Source organism: Theobroma cacao, chromosome 1, assembly GCF_000208745.1.
Source record: "Theobroma cacao cultivar B97-61/B2 chromosome 1, Criollo_cocoa_genome_V2, whole genome shotgun sequence".
Classification (NCBI taxonomy): Eukaryota; Viridiplantae; Streptophyta; class Magnoliopsida; order Malvales; family Malvaceae; genus Theobroma; species Theobroma cacao.
The window spans coordinates 4225453-4246315 of record NC_030850.1 but is presented as its reverse complement, the minus strand read 5'-3'; the positions used below and the strand labels follow the sequence as shown (position 1 = coordinate 4246315).

Genomic DNA, 20863 nt, shown 5'->3' with positions numbered 1-20863 from the left:
TGTCCTTATAAAGGTTTGAATTAGAAACAAATCACTTCTCCATGTTGCAGCCTCCCAATGTAGCTGCACTTAACTGAAGTAGCGAACCATCAAAACCAATATTCTTTTATCTTTTGCATCACTGGTTGTACCTATCTTCTCAAAATTGTAAAATGCTGAAATGCAATGCTATCATTTAAGAATGGATGACATAAAAGTTCTTCTGAAAGTGAACTGACAAGTCACCGGCATTGAATTTCTAAATTGCAGGGAGTTCACATATGCAACTTCCGCACAAATAAAATTTTAAAGAATTTCAATTTACTAATCATAAGAAAAACTGCCATATATGATACTGCTGCACTCAATAGAATACGTTGAATGAACCAATGGCTTCATCAATCTCGGCCTCACTAGGAAATAGATAAAGGATGGCAGCATGGCACCATACTAGATTTTGAATAAAAGTTTAATCATGGGATCAACAAAATCTGAATGCCCTTTGAGAAGAAAACAAACCCTAAATTAAAACTAATACATTTGTACATAAGGGTGACTAGTTTGCTAAAGAGTTGAAATAGAAGTTTTATATATTGGAATTAAGCAGTCTCTGCCAAACTATCAATTTAATGAAACAGAAAAAAGAACCACTTTTTTTTCTGAAAGATGATCGTTTATTCCTCCTTTATCCGTGATGCCATAGCAAGTCTTAAGCCTTTTAGGCTAGAGACTCTAATGGCATAGCAAACCTGATAAGGGCAAAGAAGACTGTACATTCACAAAAATCGCTTAGACAATAAGCCATTAGAGCCTATACCGTTTCAAAGTCTAAACCAGGTCAAAAGTCCTACAAAAACAAGGTGAAAAGAAATTCTACATAATCAACAGGAACAAACTAAAATAGAAAACAACAAAGAGCCTCCTCAAAAAGAAATCCACATGAGGACGACAAAGGAAACAAAACAGCCTGAGCAGAGTCGTAAAGAAGGCTTCCAACCATGATGGATTCAGGACTGAAGCCTCACATTCGCCACAAAGAAAGGTGGTCAACTCAAAATCCTCAGCCAAACAGGAATAAAAAACCAAAGCAAAACCTCCAAATCCACAGGCGTCAAAGAAGTTCCCAACGCTCCACAAAATCGAAGCAAGGAGTGCTCAAAAACCAAGAACCTTCAACAACAAAGAACATGACAGCAAGCACAGAAACGAGCCAGAATCTCCCCAAAAAAGTCAGAACAAGCCCCTCCCAAGTCAACCTAGAGTCCCGAAACAGTGCACCACATAAAAACCAAGGTGCTCCTTCATGCACCCCAAACCCCATCCAACCAAGCATACCGCCCTGTGACAAACTCAGCCACCCCAAGAATCCAACCTCCTCCATTGATCAAGAAGGGGGGAAGGCCAGTCCTTATCAAGCCACAAACACCAAGCAACCAAACACCCTTACTCCCTTAAATGTGCAACTCGAAACTAATCCAATCCATTATGTGCAAGTTAAGATTGAAAATTTCAAACTTTATTTACTCCAAAAGGAAAATCTTCAAGCTTTAAAAAACCAGGTTGAGAAAATATACAGGGCTGGGGTTGTCTAAGCTAAGAACTTTCAAAGATACAACCCAAATCAAACCAATATGTTTAACCTTTCATCGATCCAATATGCATCTGTCCATAATAGCTTATCTTTGGCACCTACAGGCTGATGACTAAGAATCTATACGTTTATATATGAAGTTGAGTCTCAAAATACAAATAAAAATAAGTTGACCTTCACCTCATGTTAACCTCCCTAAGTAATTATCAACTTCAAACATAATTAATAAACTTAAAGATAATTACCTATGTAGATATACACACTGACAAATTAGCTCCGACATGGAAACGGCATAAATTCCAACATCATTCATGTGGATACGACAACCTTCAACATTATAAATCATGAACTAAGGTATTTAACCCTTCAGCCTAAACGCAAAGGTTGAAAATTGACAAAACAAGCGGCAATTTCTTATTTTTCGTATATTTGGTGGTAGTAACTGAATCATATCAAACGACCATTCAATCCAAGGGTTCAAGACATGAAATCCCAACTCATGAGGTAAAGGAAAAAATAAAAATAAAAATAAACCTATAAATCTTTACAATCTTCTCTTCGAAATTTTAACACAAAAAGGGAGTTCTCTCACTATCACTTCTCTCTAACCGAAATGATAGTAATACAATCGAATATGTATCACAATTTTTTCAAAAAGAAATGAGAAAATTTGCTTAAAAGCAAGCAAGGGTTTCGAATTTTAGAGAGGAAACATTTATGAGATTTGGAAAAGAAAGAAAATGAAAGAAAGGATCGGATTCTCACCTGGAGAGAAGCTGAAAGGGGTTAAAACTGTGTGGGAGAGTGGAATTTGGAAAAGCAACGAGCAGCAACCGAAAGTAACTGGGCTTCCCAGATTTAAATAATGGAGGGAATGTGGTCCCATTTTATATAGGCTCCACGAAATCCCCTACTGCTACGGGTAGAACCCAAGCCCAATACACGTAATATAAAACCCAAATATGCTCCAGGCCCAAATATGCTCGTTAAATTAATCAGATAACACGTCAATCCTTTGCATAACAAAAGTTGCATAACAGAACAATATGGTAGCTTATGCTCTAAAAGAAAAAAGGGTTTCAATAGTTTATTTCTCGAGTGAGCTGCTTCTCCAAAGCATAGAGTTATTATAATACTAAGTATATTTATTTCAATTATAGCTACATGTATTTTTATTTAAAAATTTTTAATTTTGATTTTTTTTCCAAATTAAAAAAAAAAAAAGGAAAGAAATAACTCAAGAGGTACTAATTAGACTTTGGTTTTAAGAAAGAAATAAGTCAAGAGGCACTCATTAGAATTTTTGTTTGAGACAGTGCTAAGCTGTATTATTTGATTTTTCATGTTAAACATCTATTAGGAGATTTTAAATGATTATTAGGACAACTATAAATTGGTGTTAATCACAGAAATGTTTATGAGGAAAGGCCTTCTCTATCTAAGAAGGAAATTTCCCCCGACAGAAAAAGAGACAGAGCTTGACTGGTGAAATTACAAATGAAATGACAATGTTTTCTTGGCTATATATATCAACAGTGTTGATCACAAAAGCACACTCTGATCAGTCTCAGACAAGCATACGGATCATATGCAGTTCCAGGCCTACTCAATGCAACTTGCACGGCTCTACCCCACAATTTGCCTTCAATAATTCTGCGACCTTTATTGACAGGTGAAGCTGCATCCAAAAAAGCATGAAACTTAGCACTGTAACTCTGATCAATGTCTAGAAGATGTTAATAAGTTATGACCATCGATTTCAACAAATCCAGTTTGATCAGAAAAAACCAATCAACAAAAGAAAAAGAACAACCTTCCTTTTCCTTGCCATCTTGGCGTATTAGCTTGTGAAAAACTAGAGTTTCACATGCAACTCTGATGGTCTCTGATGACATTTGAAATTACATTCTCTGCAATGTGTGCAGTTATCAATCACCGTTAATTAGTCTTGTCATGGAGCTGAAAGGTTGTTTTCCAGATGAAAATCAAATTAGTTAAGATTTTAATCATTGGTGAAGGCATTTCTTTGATAAGAATCTGACCTTGGAAGGTTATTTTGTCTCTTCACTGATGATCAGAATTTAGTTAAGCAGATTAAGAAGAACAAGAAGGTCTTGCTCCTGTTGTTTTTCAGTCGGTCCTGGAACCTGAAAAATGCACCCCCAGTGGCCCTCGCAGATTCAATATGTCATCATCCAAGGCACAGATCCATTATTTCTAATCATCAGAGCTAACATAAACATTTCGAGGGAAAGAAGAAGAAGAAAACAAAGCAACAGAAACAGTAATTCGGCAGAAATGTGATTCTTGGAAACTTAATTAGCAGATCTTAATATATATATATATATATATATATAGTTACAACAAAGATGATCTGAACTTAAAAAAAAACACATAAACAAACACAACATTACTCATGTACTTCCCATCTAACATCCTGAAAAACTCGCCGGCCATGGCCAGATTCATCATGATGACAGCCATCATCAAAATTCTGTGAATAGCTAACAGCATCATAGTGAAAAGACAAAGGTTTTGATCCATATATGCTGCTCTTGCCATCCCTTACCAACCTCCTTAGCAGATTTCTCCATCTCCTCCTCGTCTTGTCACTGCTGCTGCTTCTATAGTGAATGCGTGAGTACTCCATTTCTTCATGCACAGGGAAGCATGATGGGGACATCATGCAACCGGAAAAATAAAAGGATCGGCGGCGGCTGAGATCTCTCTCCATTTGAGACATTGGTTTCTTCTCCCCTTTCTAGCTAGACTTTATTTAGGTTCGAATTTGATGATGTCAAGTTTCTCTTGTGTTTCCTCAACAATCATATGAGTGAGAAGAGGATGTTGTATCTTTTATAAGTAACAAGAATGATGGCAAAGAATGCAAAGCTTTATCCTTTTTGGCACTAATTCAGTGGGCCTTTAATGTGTACTAGACTATTATTTAAGCTGGCAAAAGTTTTAGCTGGATTAGAAAAAAGAGCAGGATAATAATCAATTAATCATGTGATCCCTAACATTCAAATACATTGGTTTTTTTCGCTGACTTCTGATTAGTTCACAAGCCAATTATCTTCCTTATTAACCACATCAATTCCCAAAGTTGATCTGATGTGAGACAACCTGAGCTTTGGATTCACACAGGGTCTAAACAAAATCAGTCAAAACACAGAATTAGTTTGCTTGAACTTAGATATCAAAAGAAGGCCAAGTTGTTCTAATTGCTATGCTGATCCTGATCCAATAATTCCGAGGAAAATACAAAAATTAAGTTAATAACAGCAAAACAACAGACAACAATATTTTCATGCACTCACAACTGACAGATAACGCTGTGTTGTATAAACCCCAAAATGAATAGCAAGGTTACACAAGAAAGTGGCACAGCTCTCTTGCAGGTCTTTCACTTGAATTTTCAATACCTTTCTTAAAGAATTAAATTCCTGAAATTGAAATGGAGAAATAGTATAGAATCCAAATGCAAACAAAAACAGTGAAAGTAAAGAGTATGAAAGTTTTCTTGCCTTTTTTGTCTTGGCAATTCCTGTTTTCCTTTAAAAGGAATTTATATATTTTAGCCAGAAGGGCAGAACCTGATCATGCTTGGTTGGTGTCTGTTGAGCATGTAATTAATAGTATTTAGGTTTGGTGGATTGCCCATAAAGTTGCCAAGCTAATTAGGAATAGGCAAATATAAAAGCTAAAGTGAAATTTACAAATAACCAGTCACGTTGTTAGTTGAGAAGCATCGGTCATCAAACTACTTCCAACTTTAATCATGATAACATTAACTTTCTTTTAATATATGATGGTAAGCACACTTAATTGTGTGAAGAAATGCTCGTGACTGTATCGTTTTCATGAATCCTCGCCTCATGAAATGAAAACAGGAAGAATCTCAATCAAACGATACTTGATTGATTGAACAGCTTTGCTGTTATTTCTTAAGGAACATTAATGGTGGTAGGTGTGACAAAGAGTGTGTTTGACGCCTTATTTTATATGCTCAAAGATTCTCTTAAGGATACAAAAGCTCAATATACTAGTACTAAACAAAGGTTAGCTACCCTCTTGAATTGAATAAGAAATAAGAACTTTTATCACTTTTTCTTAAACCCAGAGATCCTGTTGTTTTGCCTAAGCTAACAATAATGTCATGGTTCAAACAATTCATTCAGAAATTTTGATTCTTGAAGCAAAGAAGAATTAGCTGAATGGGTTAAGCAAGTGATCTTGGTACAACAAAACCTGCTTGTGGCTACAACCCAACACGAAACTAGTGGGCACTAGGGCTGGGGCTTAGTTTGTCGTATATATCTGAAAATTTTTTGATTTGGGAAAAAAGACATAAAAGCAAGCAGGGTACGTACACACTGTCATATGCAAACATTTCACTCTTCTAGGATTCAGGGTCCCAGCTCCGTCCCTCTTTCATCGTCTTCTATCTTTGGATTCTGTTTTCATCTTTATGGTAGTATATATATAAACCATGTTGGATATAAATGAATTACTGTTTTAATTTGGTAAACGTGTTGATGATTATGATATAAAATAAGAGTAACTAAAAATCAAAACATATTTTCTATGTACTTGGACTTCCCCCCACTCTATTTACGTCACCAAAACAAATAGTAGGTGAAAATGCCACGGCATCGTTTCTGAAACGGTGATGGAAAGAAATGGCATCATTCCACCGACTATACTGACAAAAACTTAATGGTTCTGATCAATACGTGAGATGATTGCTGAGGAACAAAAATCAACATTTCCCATGATTCAAGAGTGGGGTAATAGTCATTTCAACTTCTGCTATTAAATCTAGCTCCGGGTAAACAGGTTACAGGTTTTGAAGTTGAGAAGGTGATTGAATTTGTTATAGGAATTGTGAAAAAACAGGTTTGCGTGCACTTGAAGAGTGTCATTGAACCTGGATTTTGACTTTGGTTCAATTTCTGTACATTTTGATCTTAGTTAATAATTCCCTGTGAAGATAAGGTTAAGGTGAAGGTGAAGGTGAAGCACACCTTGGCCCAACATGATCCACAGCCGAAACTTTTCTAACCGTTGCAGGTGATGTATATTCCTCTTACAAGTAGAGTAACATATGTCTCCTATCTACCCTCCATTTATCATTGATCAGTTTACTGTTGCTACTTGAAATTAATTGTCAATCTAGGAAGTCGTGCAACTGTTATGGAACATGATTTACCTCCTCTGCAAATGTTTTGAACAGATATGGGATAATGGGGAATGGGTTGCTCAAGGAGATCAGTTAGGAAAAATGATAAGAGTAAGAGAGATGAGCTTTGGGTCATAAACAAAAGAGAACGGGCTTTATATAGAGTGAGAGTAAAGAAGATTATATTCCATGGTTGAACCAAATCAAACCAAACTAACTATCCAAGATTAAGTTATGTTGGTCTGAATCAATCTGTTTTTTTGCTTCTTTTTTTTTAAAAAAAATAACATTTCGGTGTAAGACAGCAAATCACATTTTGAAAAGTTGTAGAGCATTTGAAACCCATCTGGTCAGGCCAGGGACCCCATGTGGAGAAGCTGAAGTATGTCTTGGACCAAAGACTTGGCGTTTCACATGTTGAGAAAGGACGCAACTGGACAAGGATGGTGGGTGCACATGGCCCGAATCAATGAACTTGACCCTGTTTTGCTGTTGCAATGTAGCCTGTTATTTCTGCTTCGGTTAAGCGGCAGACGGGGGATGGGGGTTGAGTTGATTCTTCAGACAATTAAGTTTTCTTTTGCTTTTTTCCTTGATTATCATAATTAGTGTTTTCATCTACTTGTTACGTGGGCTAAAGGGGTGTAAGGCCCCGTTTGACTGGGGGACATATCAAGGGGACAAACACGGTGGTTTAGCTGGCCGAACGCGCACCCTACATGTGGCTTTGCCTGAAACCTCAAAACCGCAAAAGATAGTTGAATTATATTTATGTTGAAAAATATAAAATAAGCTGGAATAGCTCAGTTGGTTAGAGCGTATGGCTGTTAACCATAAGGTCGGAGGTTCGAGCCCTCCTTCTAGCGTTTTTGTTTTATTTTTCATGACATTTTGGGCTGGCCAGGTGAAGACTTAAAGGCCCATGGGCATATATTCCGGTTTCATAAAAAGGGTTAAGACAGTTCAATTTTTCATGACATTTTGAGCTGGCCCGGTTAAGACTTAAAGGTCCATGGGTAAGCATTCCGGTTTCATAAAAAGGGTTAAGACTTAAAGGCCCATGGGAAAAAATTTTCTTATATACTGAATGGTGTTTTCATTTTATTTTTCATGACAGTTTGGGCTGACCCGGTGTCATAAAAAGGGTTAGACTTAAAGGCCCATGGGAAAATATTTTCTTACATACTGAAGTTCAGTGTTTGTGCTCAAGCCCAAGCCACTGTCCCAGCAAGAAAACTACAAAATTTTGGAGAAAATGACGTCTTGAGTTAGCGAGGAAGGGTCCATATCTTTGGTGGCAAACTCTCTCTCAAATACATTCAGATTCTATCAGCTTATATTTCTGAGGTTTTAATTCTGTGGCTAAGAAATGCAGAGTTTTGGATAGGCCTTTCATGGCTAGTTTCGTTGCCATGCATATCTGACGTTCGATTTCCATAAATCCTTATTTGATCATGTAAACAAGGGAATGGTACTAAAGATAATCGGCACTGGCAATCAGCAACGAAAGGCAAAGACAAAAGGGAGCACATACTCAGTGGGAGCCACCAACGGTTGGAGGATAGTCGTTGCTCGTTAGAGAGACAGCAGCACTTCTTCGCTCTGAGGAGAGCCAAACCAGCTTCGAAAGGAAAAGGACTTGAACCCACAGATTTCAAAAATCGGCTTCCAACCACCAAAAGCTCACCCTCAACCTATGCCACAAACCAAGCCTTAGAGACATACCCATACCCTAAGTAACAAACTTCTTCCACAGCTTCAGAACCCTAAACTCCAAAAGAAAGAAGAAACGAAAATGGCAATGGCAATGGCGCTTCGACGACTCTCCTCTTCCATCGACAAGCGTTTCCGTCCTCTCTACAATGCCACCTCCCTTTATTACATGGTTTCTTCTTTTCCTCTCTTTTATTTCTTCTAATTCGATATTCTGTGATGGTTCCTTTTTTAATTCTTTTCTTTTTCCTCTTTTTTTTGGTGCAGTCATCTTTGCCAAATGAAGCTGTGTACGAGAAGGAGAAGCCTGGTATCACTGTAAGAACTTCATTGTTTTTCTTTAAACTTGTTTAGTTTAGATTGAAAGTACTTTTTTCTTATTTGAATTATTCGATTGAAAAGTTGCTCTGCTGTTTCTTCACAGTGGCCAAAGCAACTGAATGTTCCACTTGAGGCCGTTGATCCTGAAATTGCTGACATCATCGAGCTTGAGAAAGCGCGCCAATGGAAGGCAACAGCATAACTATTTTCAATCAACTAACTCTCCTTTTTTTTGCTTTTTGTTTTTTTTTTAAATAACTTTGTTCTCAATGATACCCTGTTTTTGGATTGATAACATGTTGAAGTAGCTAAAATTTACTGAAAGAAAACCCTGTTTGATTTTGAAGGGACTTGAACTCATTCCTTCGGAGAACTTCACTTCGGTGTCGGTGATGCAAGCAGTTGGGTCTGTCATGACCAACAAGTACAGTGAAGGGTATCCGGGTGCAAGATACTATGGAGGGAATGAGTACGTTAATCAATTCTCTAGTCCTTTCTTCGTGCTCATATTAAGTTTTGTTACTATTATTTTCTTGGGTGTTTACTTGACCGGAATCAGTAAATTCATGTAGTATCCGGATGCTTTAGTGGTTTTAACTTTCATCTTGTAGGTACATCGACATGGCAGAGTCCTTATGTCAGAAGCGTGCCCTGGAAGCATTCCGGTTGGATCCTGAAAAATGGGGAGGTAAGATATGTCTAATTTGGTTATGGCAAGAGAATTCATAGCAATAGTTTTTTTTTTTTTTTAAGTTTGTTATTTATATTGGAGGGTGAATAACGTACCTAGAACTTTACAGATGTAATTACTCACTGGGTGCTTACGGAGATAGTAATAGGAATGGTTAGGAAAGAAATTTACTGCATGAGCTTTCATAGCATTTGGTTGCTGACAGGCTTTCTCTGTTTATCATGCTCTGTTGTCTGGCAGTGAATGTGCAGCCCCTTTCTGGTTCTCCAGCCAATTTTCATGTTTACACTGCACTATTAAAGCCTCATGACAGAATCATGGCACTTGATCTTCCTCATGGTGGGCATCTTTCTCATGGTTATCAGGTACTTCAAAATTACATAGCTAATTTTGTTGCACTGACTGTCCTTACTTGCTAACAGTATTTAAGTACACTGTGACTTTGCAAACAAGTTTAAGCTAGAGTGCAAGACATTATTCTCTTCAAACATCAGAAGATGCCTCAGCAATTGCTGGAATTACTTAAAATGAAATTACGGGGTTGTAAATGTATAATTGTCCCTTAATTTATTTTTCTTCTTTGTTTGATTTATCCAAAACAGTGCAGAGAGTAAAAAGATAGTGGTAATAATTAAGAAATGAGGCTATTATTTAGACATTTTTTAAGCATTTCCCTTGTTTTTTCTAAGAACAGATACTGAGTACAAGTTTAAGAAACACCAAGAGCCACTCTCATTCCCTCTGTCTTGGTTAAACTTCTAGAGTCTCTCTCATAGTCCCAGCCTCCTTCCAAGTTTTCTCCTGACACAGATATTCTGTCTAGATTCCCAGCGTCGTTTTTAAAACAGACAGACATATGAGTTGAATTCTTGAAATAAGTGGTCACTGATATTTCGCCTGTTAGTTGAAATTTGAAGGTCTTCTTTTGAAGCTTTCATCTCTTGTGCTGCTGTATGATAATGCATGCAACATTCTTTCTCTTTGGAAGTGTAATCCTATAACCAATGAATCTACGTCTATATACTCTGAGGATTAAGCAGGATTAAATTCTGAATGTCAACAGTTTCTTAGGATGTCTTCTTGTTTGTATCACTATTTTTGTGTTGTGGCTTGATGCTTATGTGGTTTCTTTTGTGATTGCATAGACGGACACCAAAAAGATATCTGCTGTGTCTATATTTTTTGAGACAATGCCATACAGATTGAATGAGAGCACTGGCTACATTGACTATGACCAGGTACTTTATCAGTTTTCATATTGTGATGGCTTCTTAGTTTTTCTTTCATCACTTTTCGGTCAAAACAGAATACAGTTTCCCAGATTGCAAATCAGTTTTTGTTTACAACTATTTTCCTTCCCAGTAAGGCAACACATATTTTTCTTCTGCTAGTTAACTGACACTGTGCTGCATCAACTTTTTATATTACTTTTAATTGATAGAAGATGTCCCCTGTGTAGTTTTGGTCTAGTTGAGCAGCTTTTGTAGTTTTTCATTTTATCAGATTCCCCTGAATCGTAGTAGAAGTTTTTCTTGACATCAAAGTTTTTAATTGCAGATGGAGAAGAGTGCAACTCTTTTCAGGCCAAAATTAATAGTTGCTGGTGCTAGTGCTTATGCACGCCTATATGATTATGCACGTATTCGAAAGGTAGCCTTCTTTAGATTTATCTAAAGCTATCCAGCTAAGATTATCAATTTGTCATACATCGAAGGTCGTGATTTTGACCCCATTTGGATGTTGCATTTGTTATGTATTAAACCAGGTTTGCGACAAGCAAAAAGCAATAATGTTGGCAGACATGGCACACATTAGTGGTTTGGTTGCAGCTGATGTCATCCCTTCACCTTTTGAGTATGCTGATGTTGTAACTACCACAACTCACAAGTCGCTTCGTGGGCCTCGTGGAGCCATGATTTTCTTCAGAAAGGGACTGAAAGAGATTAACAAACAAGGGAAAGAGGTTAGCTGCTGAAAGTAAACATTACCTTTTTATAATATCTAGCTCATTTTTGCTCAATTCTCTTTCAACATGTGAGTGGAACAAAAATTTAGACTAGTGACTTTGTCTGCAGATTTTCTATGATTATGAAGACAAAATCAATCAGGCTGTCTTTCCTGGACTTCAAGGTGGCCCGCACAACCACACAATTACTGGTCTTGCGGTTGCACTGAAACAGGCAACTACACCAGAGTATAAGGCCTACCAAGAGCAAGTCCTCAGTAATTGCTCAAAGTTCGCACAGGTATCATTTGCAAGATGTAGCAGAATTTATTCTACAACAAAGCATGGAAACATCCCTTCTTCTCATCTACTTGATGGAGAATTATTTTTCATTTTGCTGAAGTGATTCTTTGTATACATTGAAAAAGAATGAACATATACCAGGAGGCATCCTTATGGATGTGTTCAAGAATTTTAAACAATAAATACGTATGATTCTCTGTTCTTAAGCTCAGTAGTTTTAACCACCAAAATCTACCAAATTTGCAGACTCTGGCTGAGAAGGGATACAAACTTGTTTCTGGTGGAACAGAAAACCATCTAGTTTTGGTTAATCTGAAGAACAAGGTAAGAGATAGACATTTTATATCCTCTGGCTACTTGGAGAAAATAATAAATCTGGTTTAAAAGTTCTCATACCTTACTTCTTGGTTGTTCTTTACAATTTTAAATTTGCTACTCTGTTGAGTTTTGATGGAAGATGATGCTCTTTACTAGTAGAGATGCTGACTTCATGAAAAGAACCTTATTATGAAGGCTAGGATGAAACTAAGCTTTTATAGCATCTTCTCTACAGGGGATTGATGGCTCCAGGGTTGAAAAGGTGTTGGAAGCAGTTCATATTGCAGCAAACAAAAACACTGTACCTGGAGATGTGTCTGCTATGGTTCCTGGTGGCATCAGGATGGGTAAAGGCTGTTTTTTGTAATTTTGTGCTCACATGACCTAAACTTATTCTTACAAGTTGAATTACACTCCAGGAACCCCTGCTCTTACATCTAGAGGATTTGTTGAGGAGGACTTTGTTAAAGTAGCAGAATATTTTGATGCTGCTGTGAACTTGGCAGTGAAAATCAAGGCTGAAACAAAAGGTTTTTGCAAGCCTTTATTCCCTCTAGTGTTATTCTCTCTGAACTTGTACTTGTCTGACTATCAGTTATATCTGCTCTATAATGCGGACGTTAATAGTACATAATTATTCTAGGTCCTGAGTCGTGACTAGTTCTGTTGCTTGACTCTACTGATTTGTGGCTGCGTGCTGTTGATTTTTTTAAACCAGGGACAAAGTTGAAAGATTTCATGGTCACACTGGCCGCTCCTAACTTTCAATCTGAGATTGCAAAACTCCGCCACAATGTTGAGGAGTATGCAAAGCAATTCCCAACAATTGGATTTGAAAAGGGAACCATGAAGTACAAGAACTGAGAAACCAACCTTGTCTGCAAGGTATATGATTGATTAACTTACCATGCTAAGAGTCATTTCTTACTTCTCTTAAGGTGAATTAGTTGACATCTAAAACCCATTTATGTTCTTCCCCCTTTGAAAAGAAATTGTTGCCAACATATACTATGCTCTTTGGGTATGTCAGCATCTATACTAAGTGCCATCTGATGAATCTTTTAGGTTTTCCATATTTGTGACAACCATGTTATTGTAGTTCTGTTCTTGTTGTCATGTTCTTTGCTGATTATATATCTATTTGGAACAGGTATGCATGTGCTAGTGTGATTTTTCGACTGGTGGAGGCAAACGAGGAATAAAATTTTACCAGCAGGCCAATTGTGTAGAATGTGAATTGACAGCTTTTATGGGTATAAATGAGAAAACTTTGGTTTGAATCTTCACTGAATGTGTATACATACATACATACATACTTACCGACACTTTGAAGTAATAAACCTGCTTTGAGATCAAAAGTAATTTCATCTTACTGCCTTGCATTTGATTCATATGGTGGATGCAAAATTCATCTGAGTAACAGATATACTCTCGAATCGTTATGTTCATCTGAGTACCGGATTGTTCAACCACCAGACCAAAATGATATCGGAAACAAGAACAAGAAGTAACTCATGACATTTGTTTTGGAAATGATCATCATGAAAACCCTCTGATGATGCCGCAGTGGTATTATTTTCCATAACTAAGCAACTTCACCTTGTTGGCCTTTTTGGATCCCTAGTTAAATCTGCTAGAACAAGATGGTTGAATTATGAGCACTTGATTTCGACCAATCTTTTTAAAGAGAATCTTAGGCCTTGACTATCCATTAAACTGGTATCTACTTCCAAAGCAAAGGCTGCAGCCACTCTTGGAAAAAAAAAAATGGAGCAACTCTATTTTTAAAGTGCTTGGAAGTTACTTTTAAGTAAGAACACAGTAAAGAGAAAGGGAAAAGTAGACTAATAATAGCCACTATGTTGTTCATACTTTTTAAACTTTATAATAAAATCAAATACTAATCTGATTGGGACTGCTACTTTTGATAAGAATATGCATAAATATGAATTAATCACCAGAATTTTTACTATGAACAAGTTAACAAGTACTATATTAACTTTCTGTTTACCCTATTCTTGTGTAAAAGAATGCCTTCTTTATAATAAACTAGGGGATGACAAGATGTGACATCTCTCATTTTCATCACCTTTTCACCACTAAAGAATGTATTCTCACTTCCTCCATTTTCCCAATATCTTAAAAAAGAGTGATCATTGATTACAAATATATAATAAGATATTATAATTGGAAAAACTTTCCAACTAATACTGTTGAGATATGGGATTCTTCATATCCCATGTTGGGTAGCAAACTTCAAATTTCTTAATCAATATAATACAGAAATATCCAAATTCGCAATTTTCTCAGGAAACTTTCCATGTTAACCCAATGCTACTAAAATTGTCATTAATGGCGTTAACTTGATAACTTAATCCCATCATAACTGAACACGTGGGAAACCAGACATGAAGAAAATCGGGCTCCCACCCCAAAAGATCAGCCTACAAGAACAATTTTCATTTCCTCTTATCCAAGCAAATGTACAAAAATCAAAAGAGGAAAAATGAGAATTACACGACACCTGCCAAACAGAGTCCTATTCAAGACAACCTTAGTTATGGTCAATGTCCTCATGGCTACTACTCGCTTCTCTCTCTCCCGCTCAGTCCATCCAATACCAAAGTTTTCTTCTCCTTCTCCCCATTTTACCCCCAAACTTTTGCGTAAATCCTATGCTTGTCCCCTCTGGTCTTCTTCTTTCTCCTTCTGCCTTGAGTCTTTTCACCACTCAACTTCTCCTTCTCTCTCTTTCTCTTCATTTTCTTCTTGCTCTTCTCTCTCCCCTCCTTCAATGGCTTCTTCAGCTTCTATTGATGAGAACATGGAGTCCAATCCTCTCTTGCAAGATTTCGACTTTCCACCTTTTGATGTTGTTGAAGCCAAGCATGTCAGGCCTGGGATTCGTGCCTTGTTGAAGAAACTCGTATGTTCTTTTGATTTTTTTTGGGCTGGTTTTATTTCCGGATTTAAGTTCTTTTTTCTTTTTGCCTTGTTCTAAATCCAATATTGGATTTTGCCTTTTTTGAGATCATTCTCTTTTTGAGAATTCAAATTCAAAATTTTGGTTGCCATGATCTTTTATTTGCTTGGCTTTTGGGCTTTCAAGATATTGCTTCTTCGAAACTAGTGTTAAAGTTCGAAACTTTGTAATGTTTTGGTATCTGGGATATTTGGATTTTGTGTGTTTGATTTTGATAATGTTTGTGTTGGTTGAGTAGGAAAATGATTTGGATGAATTGGAGAAAACAGTGGAGCCATCGTGGCCAAAGTTGGTGGAGCCGTTGGAAAAGATTGTTGATCGGTTGACTGTTGTATGGGGAATGGTTAATCATCTTAAGTCTGTTAAAGATACAGCTGAGCTCCGTGCTGCCATTGAAGAAGTCCAGGTACATTGATGTTGTCATTATGTGCTCTATTTAAGGACAGTCTAATATATAACATACAATATATATACGAATATATTAATGCTTAGCATCAATTTTTTAGACATCTAAGACCTATCTAGTTCTTATCGTAGATTAAGTTGGTGAATTTATTTTAATGATTTTGGCATAACTTATACCACATGGTATAGTAGGAATTTACTTAATTGATTTTCTTTCTATTGATTGAGTCGGGAACGGTGGCGTTCCTTTTTGTTTTCAAGCAATTTGGTTTGGCATTCTTGCATTACTTTGCAGTTTCCTTTAAACTCACTCTTTCCATTTTGGTCCTTACGGTGTTTAGTTTTTCCTTACAGCCTGAAAAAGTGAAGTTTCAACTAAGATTGGGACAAAGTAAACCCATCTACAATGCTTTCAAGGCTATTAAAGAATCTCCTGATTGGCAATCACTGAGTGAAGCTCGCAAACGTATTGTAGAGAGTGAGTATCTTTGTTTAGTTATATATATATCAAGTAAAATGGGAGATGTTGTTCCATTTTTATCTTGGTGCCTTACTTCTATGCTAGAATCACTACCTTAATTTAGTTATTAGATATTGGCCAATGCTGAGTACTAACAGCAAAGTCTTATAGTTTGATTGCTATAACAAATGTGATGATTAAAATTCTGAAAAAAGAATGGAAGAAAAACAAAGTGAAACTTAATTTAGTGTGATGTTGCATGTCCCTGTTGAATATATAAAACTGATATCATTTACCATGTGCTTGTTCCATTTCTTTTAGTTTCTATTAGTGTTTGAAAATGCTGAATAACTCCCTTTTTTTTGTATGTGTGCAGCCCAGATAAAGGAAGCTGTTCTTAATGGTGTTTCACTTGAAGATGATAAAAGGGAACAGTTTAACAAAATTGAACAGGTTCAATTTAATATTAGTTGAAGTTAAAGCAACAGAAATTTGCTTGGTGTCATACTACTGGTCCATTTTATCTTTTGCAGTCAACTTCTGTGCCAACTAAAATGAGAAGTAATTGACACAAGTTTCTTTTGAAGTTCTTGGTGTCTGTTTTCTTGCCTTTCTTTCCCTGTCTTTTAAGAAAATTATTTCCTGTAAAGTTTAGCAGGTTTGGAAATCTGAAAGTAACCATATAAATATTTGTGCTCATTCTTTGTTCCTTTTGGCTATTCCTTTCAATTTACCATTAGCTGCATTACAGGAGCTGGAGAGGCTGTCTCACAAATTTAGTGAGAATGTTTTGGATGCCACAAAAAAGTTTGAAAAGCTGATAACTGATAAGAAAGAAATCGAGGGTTTGCCAGCGACTGCTCTTGGGTTAGCTGCACAAACAGCAGTTTCTAAGGTATTCTTTTCCTTCAGCTTATGTTTGCATTTACTAATGGTTTCCCATTCTCAGGCCTAGTGTGAAGTTTCCAATTTTTCTGCCATGTATTATATTATTTCTTGGTTCTCGCCTAGGGGCATGAAAATGCTACTGCTGAGAACGGCCCGTGGATGATTACATTGGATGCTCCAAGTTTTATTTCTGTTATGCAACATGCTCGTAACCGTGCTTTGCGTGAGGAAGTCTACCGTGCTTATGTAACTCGGGCATCGAGTGGTGATTTGGATAATACGCCAATAATCAATCAGATATTGCAGCTTCGGTTGGAAAAGGCTAAGCTTCTCAATTACAAGAACTATGCTGAGGTATGAATCAAGAGTATCTACAACAATATATCCTTTTCATAGGCTGACCAAAGTGTATTTGATCAGGTAAGCATGGCAACCAAAATGGCTACTGTTAATAAAGCTGAGGAGCTATTAGAAAAGCTTCGGAGTGCTTCCTGGAATGCTGCTGTCCAAGGTAGTATGCTGGTTATAGTTTCTTATTGGGTGCAAAACGTTGCCAGTCTTTTGTTCTTTGATTTATCATGTGAAACTTTGTCCTCAGAACTTGTCTGTTTGATTAGAATAACTTATTAATGTATGATATTTTTAGTTCTTGATATTTGAAAGTTCAATTTTAACACGCAAACACTATTGTTGTTGTTAGGAACACATTCCTACTCTAGCTTATTTAAATGAAACTCCACTCACAGCAATTGATTTTGTGATCATGTATGTTACTTATTATCTGATGTGATTTCTTATGAATTCACCTTAATGCTGCTGTACTAGTTGGCATTATCAGAAAGGTTGTTTTTTCTTAAATACAATTTCAGAACTTGATTGTCATGAAGCTTGCTATGTTTTGCTTTCTATATTTCTCCTAAATAGTTCCTATCCAATAGTTTCATTCTTAATGCAATCTTTCTAAATAAAAGCTACTTGGGAAGAACTTTTAAGCATCTGATCTTTTTGGTCTTTGCAGATGTTGAAGACCTAAAAGATTACTCCAAGAGTCAAGGTGCACTAGAAGCTGATAATTTGAGCCATTGGGACATCAACTTCTGGAGTGAGAGGCTTCGTGAGTCAAAATACAACATCAATGAGGTTGACTTTCTCTCTTTGCTAATTAAATTGTAGCTTCAAGACATCAGCTTTACGTGAAGAAAACTTATGTCTATCCTGATCCAAAAATTGTACAGGAAGAACTCCGGCCGTATTTCTCGTTTTCAAAGGTTATGGATGGCCTTTTCAACCTTGCTAAGACACTTTTTGGAATTGACATTGAGCCAGCTGATGGCCTGGCTCCTGTAAGTATTTCCTTGGTTCATCTACACTTTTCTTCACTGCCTATTTCATAGAATATTAATTTCACATCCAACTTTTTTTTTTTTTTAAGGTCTGGAACAAAGATGTCAGGTTCTATTGTGTCAAAGATTCTTCAGGTAGTCCAATTGCCTATTTTTATTTTGATCCATACTCTCGTCCATCAGAGAAAAGGGAAGGTGCATGGATGGATGAGGTTGTTTCTCGAAGTCATGTACTGTCAAGTAATGGTACCACTGCAAGGTTGCCTGTTGCCCATATGGTGTGCAATCAAACACCACCAGTTGGGGACAAGCCAAGCCTCATGACATTCCGTGAAGTAAGTTGAAGACGTTAGTTTTAAGTATAATGCTAATGCTTATAAGTTATGGTGTTCTAAATGATTGGAAGCTAAGGTAATAATAGGGAGCAACGAGGTCCAGAAGCCTAGAGTTTGTCCCCATCTGCTGCCTTTCCCAATTCCTTCCCCCCCACTTTAGTAGTGCTTCTGATCTTATCCCCAAAAACCAACATTTTGAGCCACCTAAGCACTGTGTCTTTATTATTAATTTTATCAGTTAAATCAGTCTTCTATAATTAAGTTCTTTGTCCCATTTAAGCTAAAAGTACCCAGGTGTACTCCTTGATCAAGTCTGATCATAGCTTATACTTTTCAAGTGTAAGCATATTTAAACAACATGCTTTCTGGGAAGGCATGATGCATGGATGCTTCTTGTTTAGAACTTATTAGATTTAAAAGCACGGTTCTAGTAAACCCTTTTGAATAAATACCCATAATAAGAACATGCATTTGTGCATTAGACTGCCTGGTTCTAGGAGCCTAATCTCTGATAATACTATGGTTAAACTCAGGCCACATGCTTGCTGAGAGGATGAACATTTGCATGCTTAGCTGACCTAAAATTTTGCTTCCAGAGATTTTGGCTTTATTCTATCTTGTTATAGTGCTTGCATGTGAGATTGCACAGAATAAGATAGGATATACTTTTATTCTGGTATGTTTTACTCATTACTGTATAAATAGTGGCCGTTGTAAAGCATATCTTACTCTTCTGGATGTTCAAAGTGTTTGCTATAATTTGGCCCTTGTGGACTGATGGCATTTCTCTTTCTAGGTTGAGACTGTCTTCCATGAATTTGGCCATGCACTTCAGCATATGCTGACCAAGCAAGATGAGGGTCTAGTTGCTGGCATTCGGGGGATTGAGTGGGATGCTGTTGAGTTGCCCTCTCAGTTCATGGAAAATTGGTGTTACCACAGGTTAACATCTCCAACAACCAAAATCTATATCTTGTGGATTGCTTCAGACTAAATTTGCCTTTTGTTGCTAAAAGAAACAAAATTGGGTGTGATACATGCATGTGGAAGATATGCATACAAGGCCCTATATAGTTACTTATCATATTAGGTGTTGCTTAGTAAAGCAGCCCCTCTACTTCTTGTGTATTATATGGCTTCTTAGTTGTTTGTGGTTTTGGCTTTATGCAACTCCATAGTGTTTTTACTACTCTGTTTGTAGTAAAAAAATTGCATTTGATCTTAATGTTTATGATCTGACTATGGGTTAGGAGAAGGTGTGGCTATTTGACCCCTATGACCATGAGCTTGAGCTTGTTTGATCTATTTGTTCTTATTAGTTTGTGGCCAGTAAGTAGAATCATGGTCAAACATGTAAATGTTCTACATTCTCTAATTGGTTTGTCCGAATATATTTCCCATTCCACATTCTTGGATGTTGCCATTACTATTATGTGCATTTCCTTTTTCTAAATCAATTATAACTTTTGTTAAGTAGATTTTTATTCAAGTTGTCTTTTGTTTGCTTCAGGGAAACATTGATGAGCATTGCAAAGCATTATGAAACAGGGGAGACTCTCCCTGAGGAGGTGTACTTGAAGCTCCTTGCTGCAAGGACTTTCCGTGCTGGTTCTTTAAGTCTTCGTCAGGTCAGTTGAACTTGTTCTGCCTTCATGTCAATTTTGGTGTGTATCTCTGCAGAAACAATGTGTTTCCTGAGGAAGGCTTGTAGTTAAACAGAAGCCCGCCCCTTAATATATGCAGTGTTCCTTGTGAGAGTTCATTAGCACCATGTTCTCCTCCTTTGTCTTTCTCTTCTTTCTTTTGTTCCTCTTGTGCCTCCTATCTCTTCTTCCACCCCCTCTCCTACCTTAATGTTGGACTGATTTGACTGTGCTCCCTTTGATATCAACCAGCTACAGATCTATCTTGCCTGGATACATCCATATTTTAAAGCATTATGGAGGGTACTTTGTGTCCATGCAAACCATGTAGAGTGTTACAGAAATGGATGATGTTAGATGATTTAAGTGGATGCATTAAACGTATCGTTTTCTTCATTTGTTTTTACCACCTTATGCAACTCTGTGATAATGTTTTTTTAAAACTTTGTGACTCTGTATGTTGTTGTCTTACTTTAATGAAAGGAGATTGTAATATTTGGTGAACTGCATTAGTGTTTGCTCCAGTATTTGAATACTTGACAGGGCATTTCTAACTGTTTCTTATATTGTAGCTTCGATTTGCTAGTGTTGATTTGGAGCTTCATACAAAATATATACCAGGTGGGTCAGAATCTGTTTATGATGTTGATCAGAGAGTTTCCAAAAGAACACAAGTGATTCCCCCATTGCCAGAAGATAGGTTCCTCTGTGGTTTCAACCATATATTTGCAGGTTTGCTCCTTTTTCTTCTGATCCCCCCCCC

At 36.9% G+C, this 20863-nt stretch overlaps 2 protein-coding genes, 2 long non-coding RNA genes and 1 other non-coding gene across 6 annotated transcripts in view; 3 read left to right on the top strand and 2 right to left on the bottom strand.

The window, feature by feature from the left end:
* On the bottom strand, positions 641 to 2537 carry LOC18611412. Its single transcript, XR_001928782.1, has 2 exons — positions 2336 to 2537; positions 641 to 1897 (listed from the first exon to the last, which is right to left on the bottom strand). It is a non-coding gene; the product is annotated as an uncharacterized LOC18611412 (long non-coding RNA).
* Positions 2873 to 5196, bottom strand: LOC18611411. 2 transcript variants are annotated; one of them, XR_001928775.1, is made up of 3 exons: positions 3613 to 5196; positions 3384 to 3529; positions 2873 to 3248 (listed from the first exon to the last, which is right to left on the bottom strand). It is a non-coding gene; the product is annotated as an uncharacterized LOC18611411 (long non-coding RNA). The 2 variants fall into 2 exon arrangements; XR_001928780.1 differs by having other exon boundaries at positions 3384 to 3480; positions 3613 to 5194.
* TRNAN-GUU lies at positions 7545 to 7618 on the top strand. The gene has a single exon. It is a non-coding gene; the product is annotated as a tRNA-Asn (tRNA).
* On the top strand, positions 8202 to 13415 carry LOC18611409 (serine hydroxymethyltransferase, mitochondrial). Its single transcript, XM_007047647.2, has 15 exons — positions 8202 to 8637; positions 8733 to 8783; positions 8890 to 8976; positions 9134 to 9255; positions 9398 to 9474; positions 9718 to 9842; positions 10623 to 10715; positions 11035 to 11127; positions 11243 to 11440; positions 11553 to 11723; positions 11972 to 12049; positions 12279 to 12390; positions 12463 to 12573; positions 12762 to 12928; positions 13194 to 13415. The coding sequence occupies exons 1-14, from the start codon at positions 8548 to 8550 to the stop codon at positions 12905 to 12907; spliced, it is 1554 nt and encodes a 517-aa protein (XP_007047709.1). The 5' UTR covers positions 8202 to 8547; the 3' UTR covers positions 12908 to 12928; positions 13194 to 13415.
* LOC18611408 (probable cytosolic oligopeptidase A) overlaps positions 14555 to 20863 on the top strand; it is a 7926-nt gene continuing 1617 nt past the window's right edge. The window contains exons 1-13 of the mRNA XM_018126440.1: positions 14555 to 14969; positions 15265 to 15432; positions 15786 to 15909; positions 16268 to 16344; positions 16643 to 16786; positions 16903 to 17133; positions 17200 to 17290; positions 17798 to 17919; positions 18015 to 18122; positions 18212 to 18457; positions 19254 to 19399; positions 19968 to 20085; positions 20673 to 20832. Coding sequence (XP_017981929.1) covers positions 14604 to 14969; positions 15265 to 15432; positions 15786 to 15909; positions 16268 to 16344; positions 16643 to 16786; positions 16903 to 17133; positions 17200 to 17290; positions 17798 to 17919; positions 18015 to 18122; positions 18212 to 18457; positions 19254 to 19399; positions 19968 to 20085; positions 20673 to 20832 — 2101 coding nt within the window. The 5' untranslated portion in view covers positions 14555 to 14603. The remainder of the gene's footprint in view (positions 14970 to 15264; positions 15433 to 15785; positions 15910 to 16267; positions 16345 to 16642; positions 16787 to 16902; positions 17134 to 17199; positions 17291 to 17797; positions 17920 to 18014; positions 18123 to 18211; positions 18458 to 19253; positions 19400 to 19967; positions 20086 to 20672; positions 20833 to 20863) is intronic.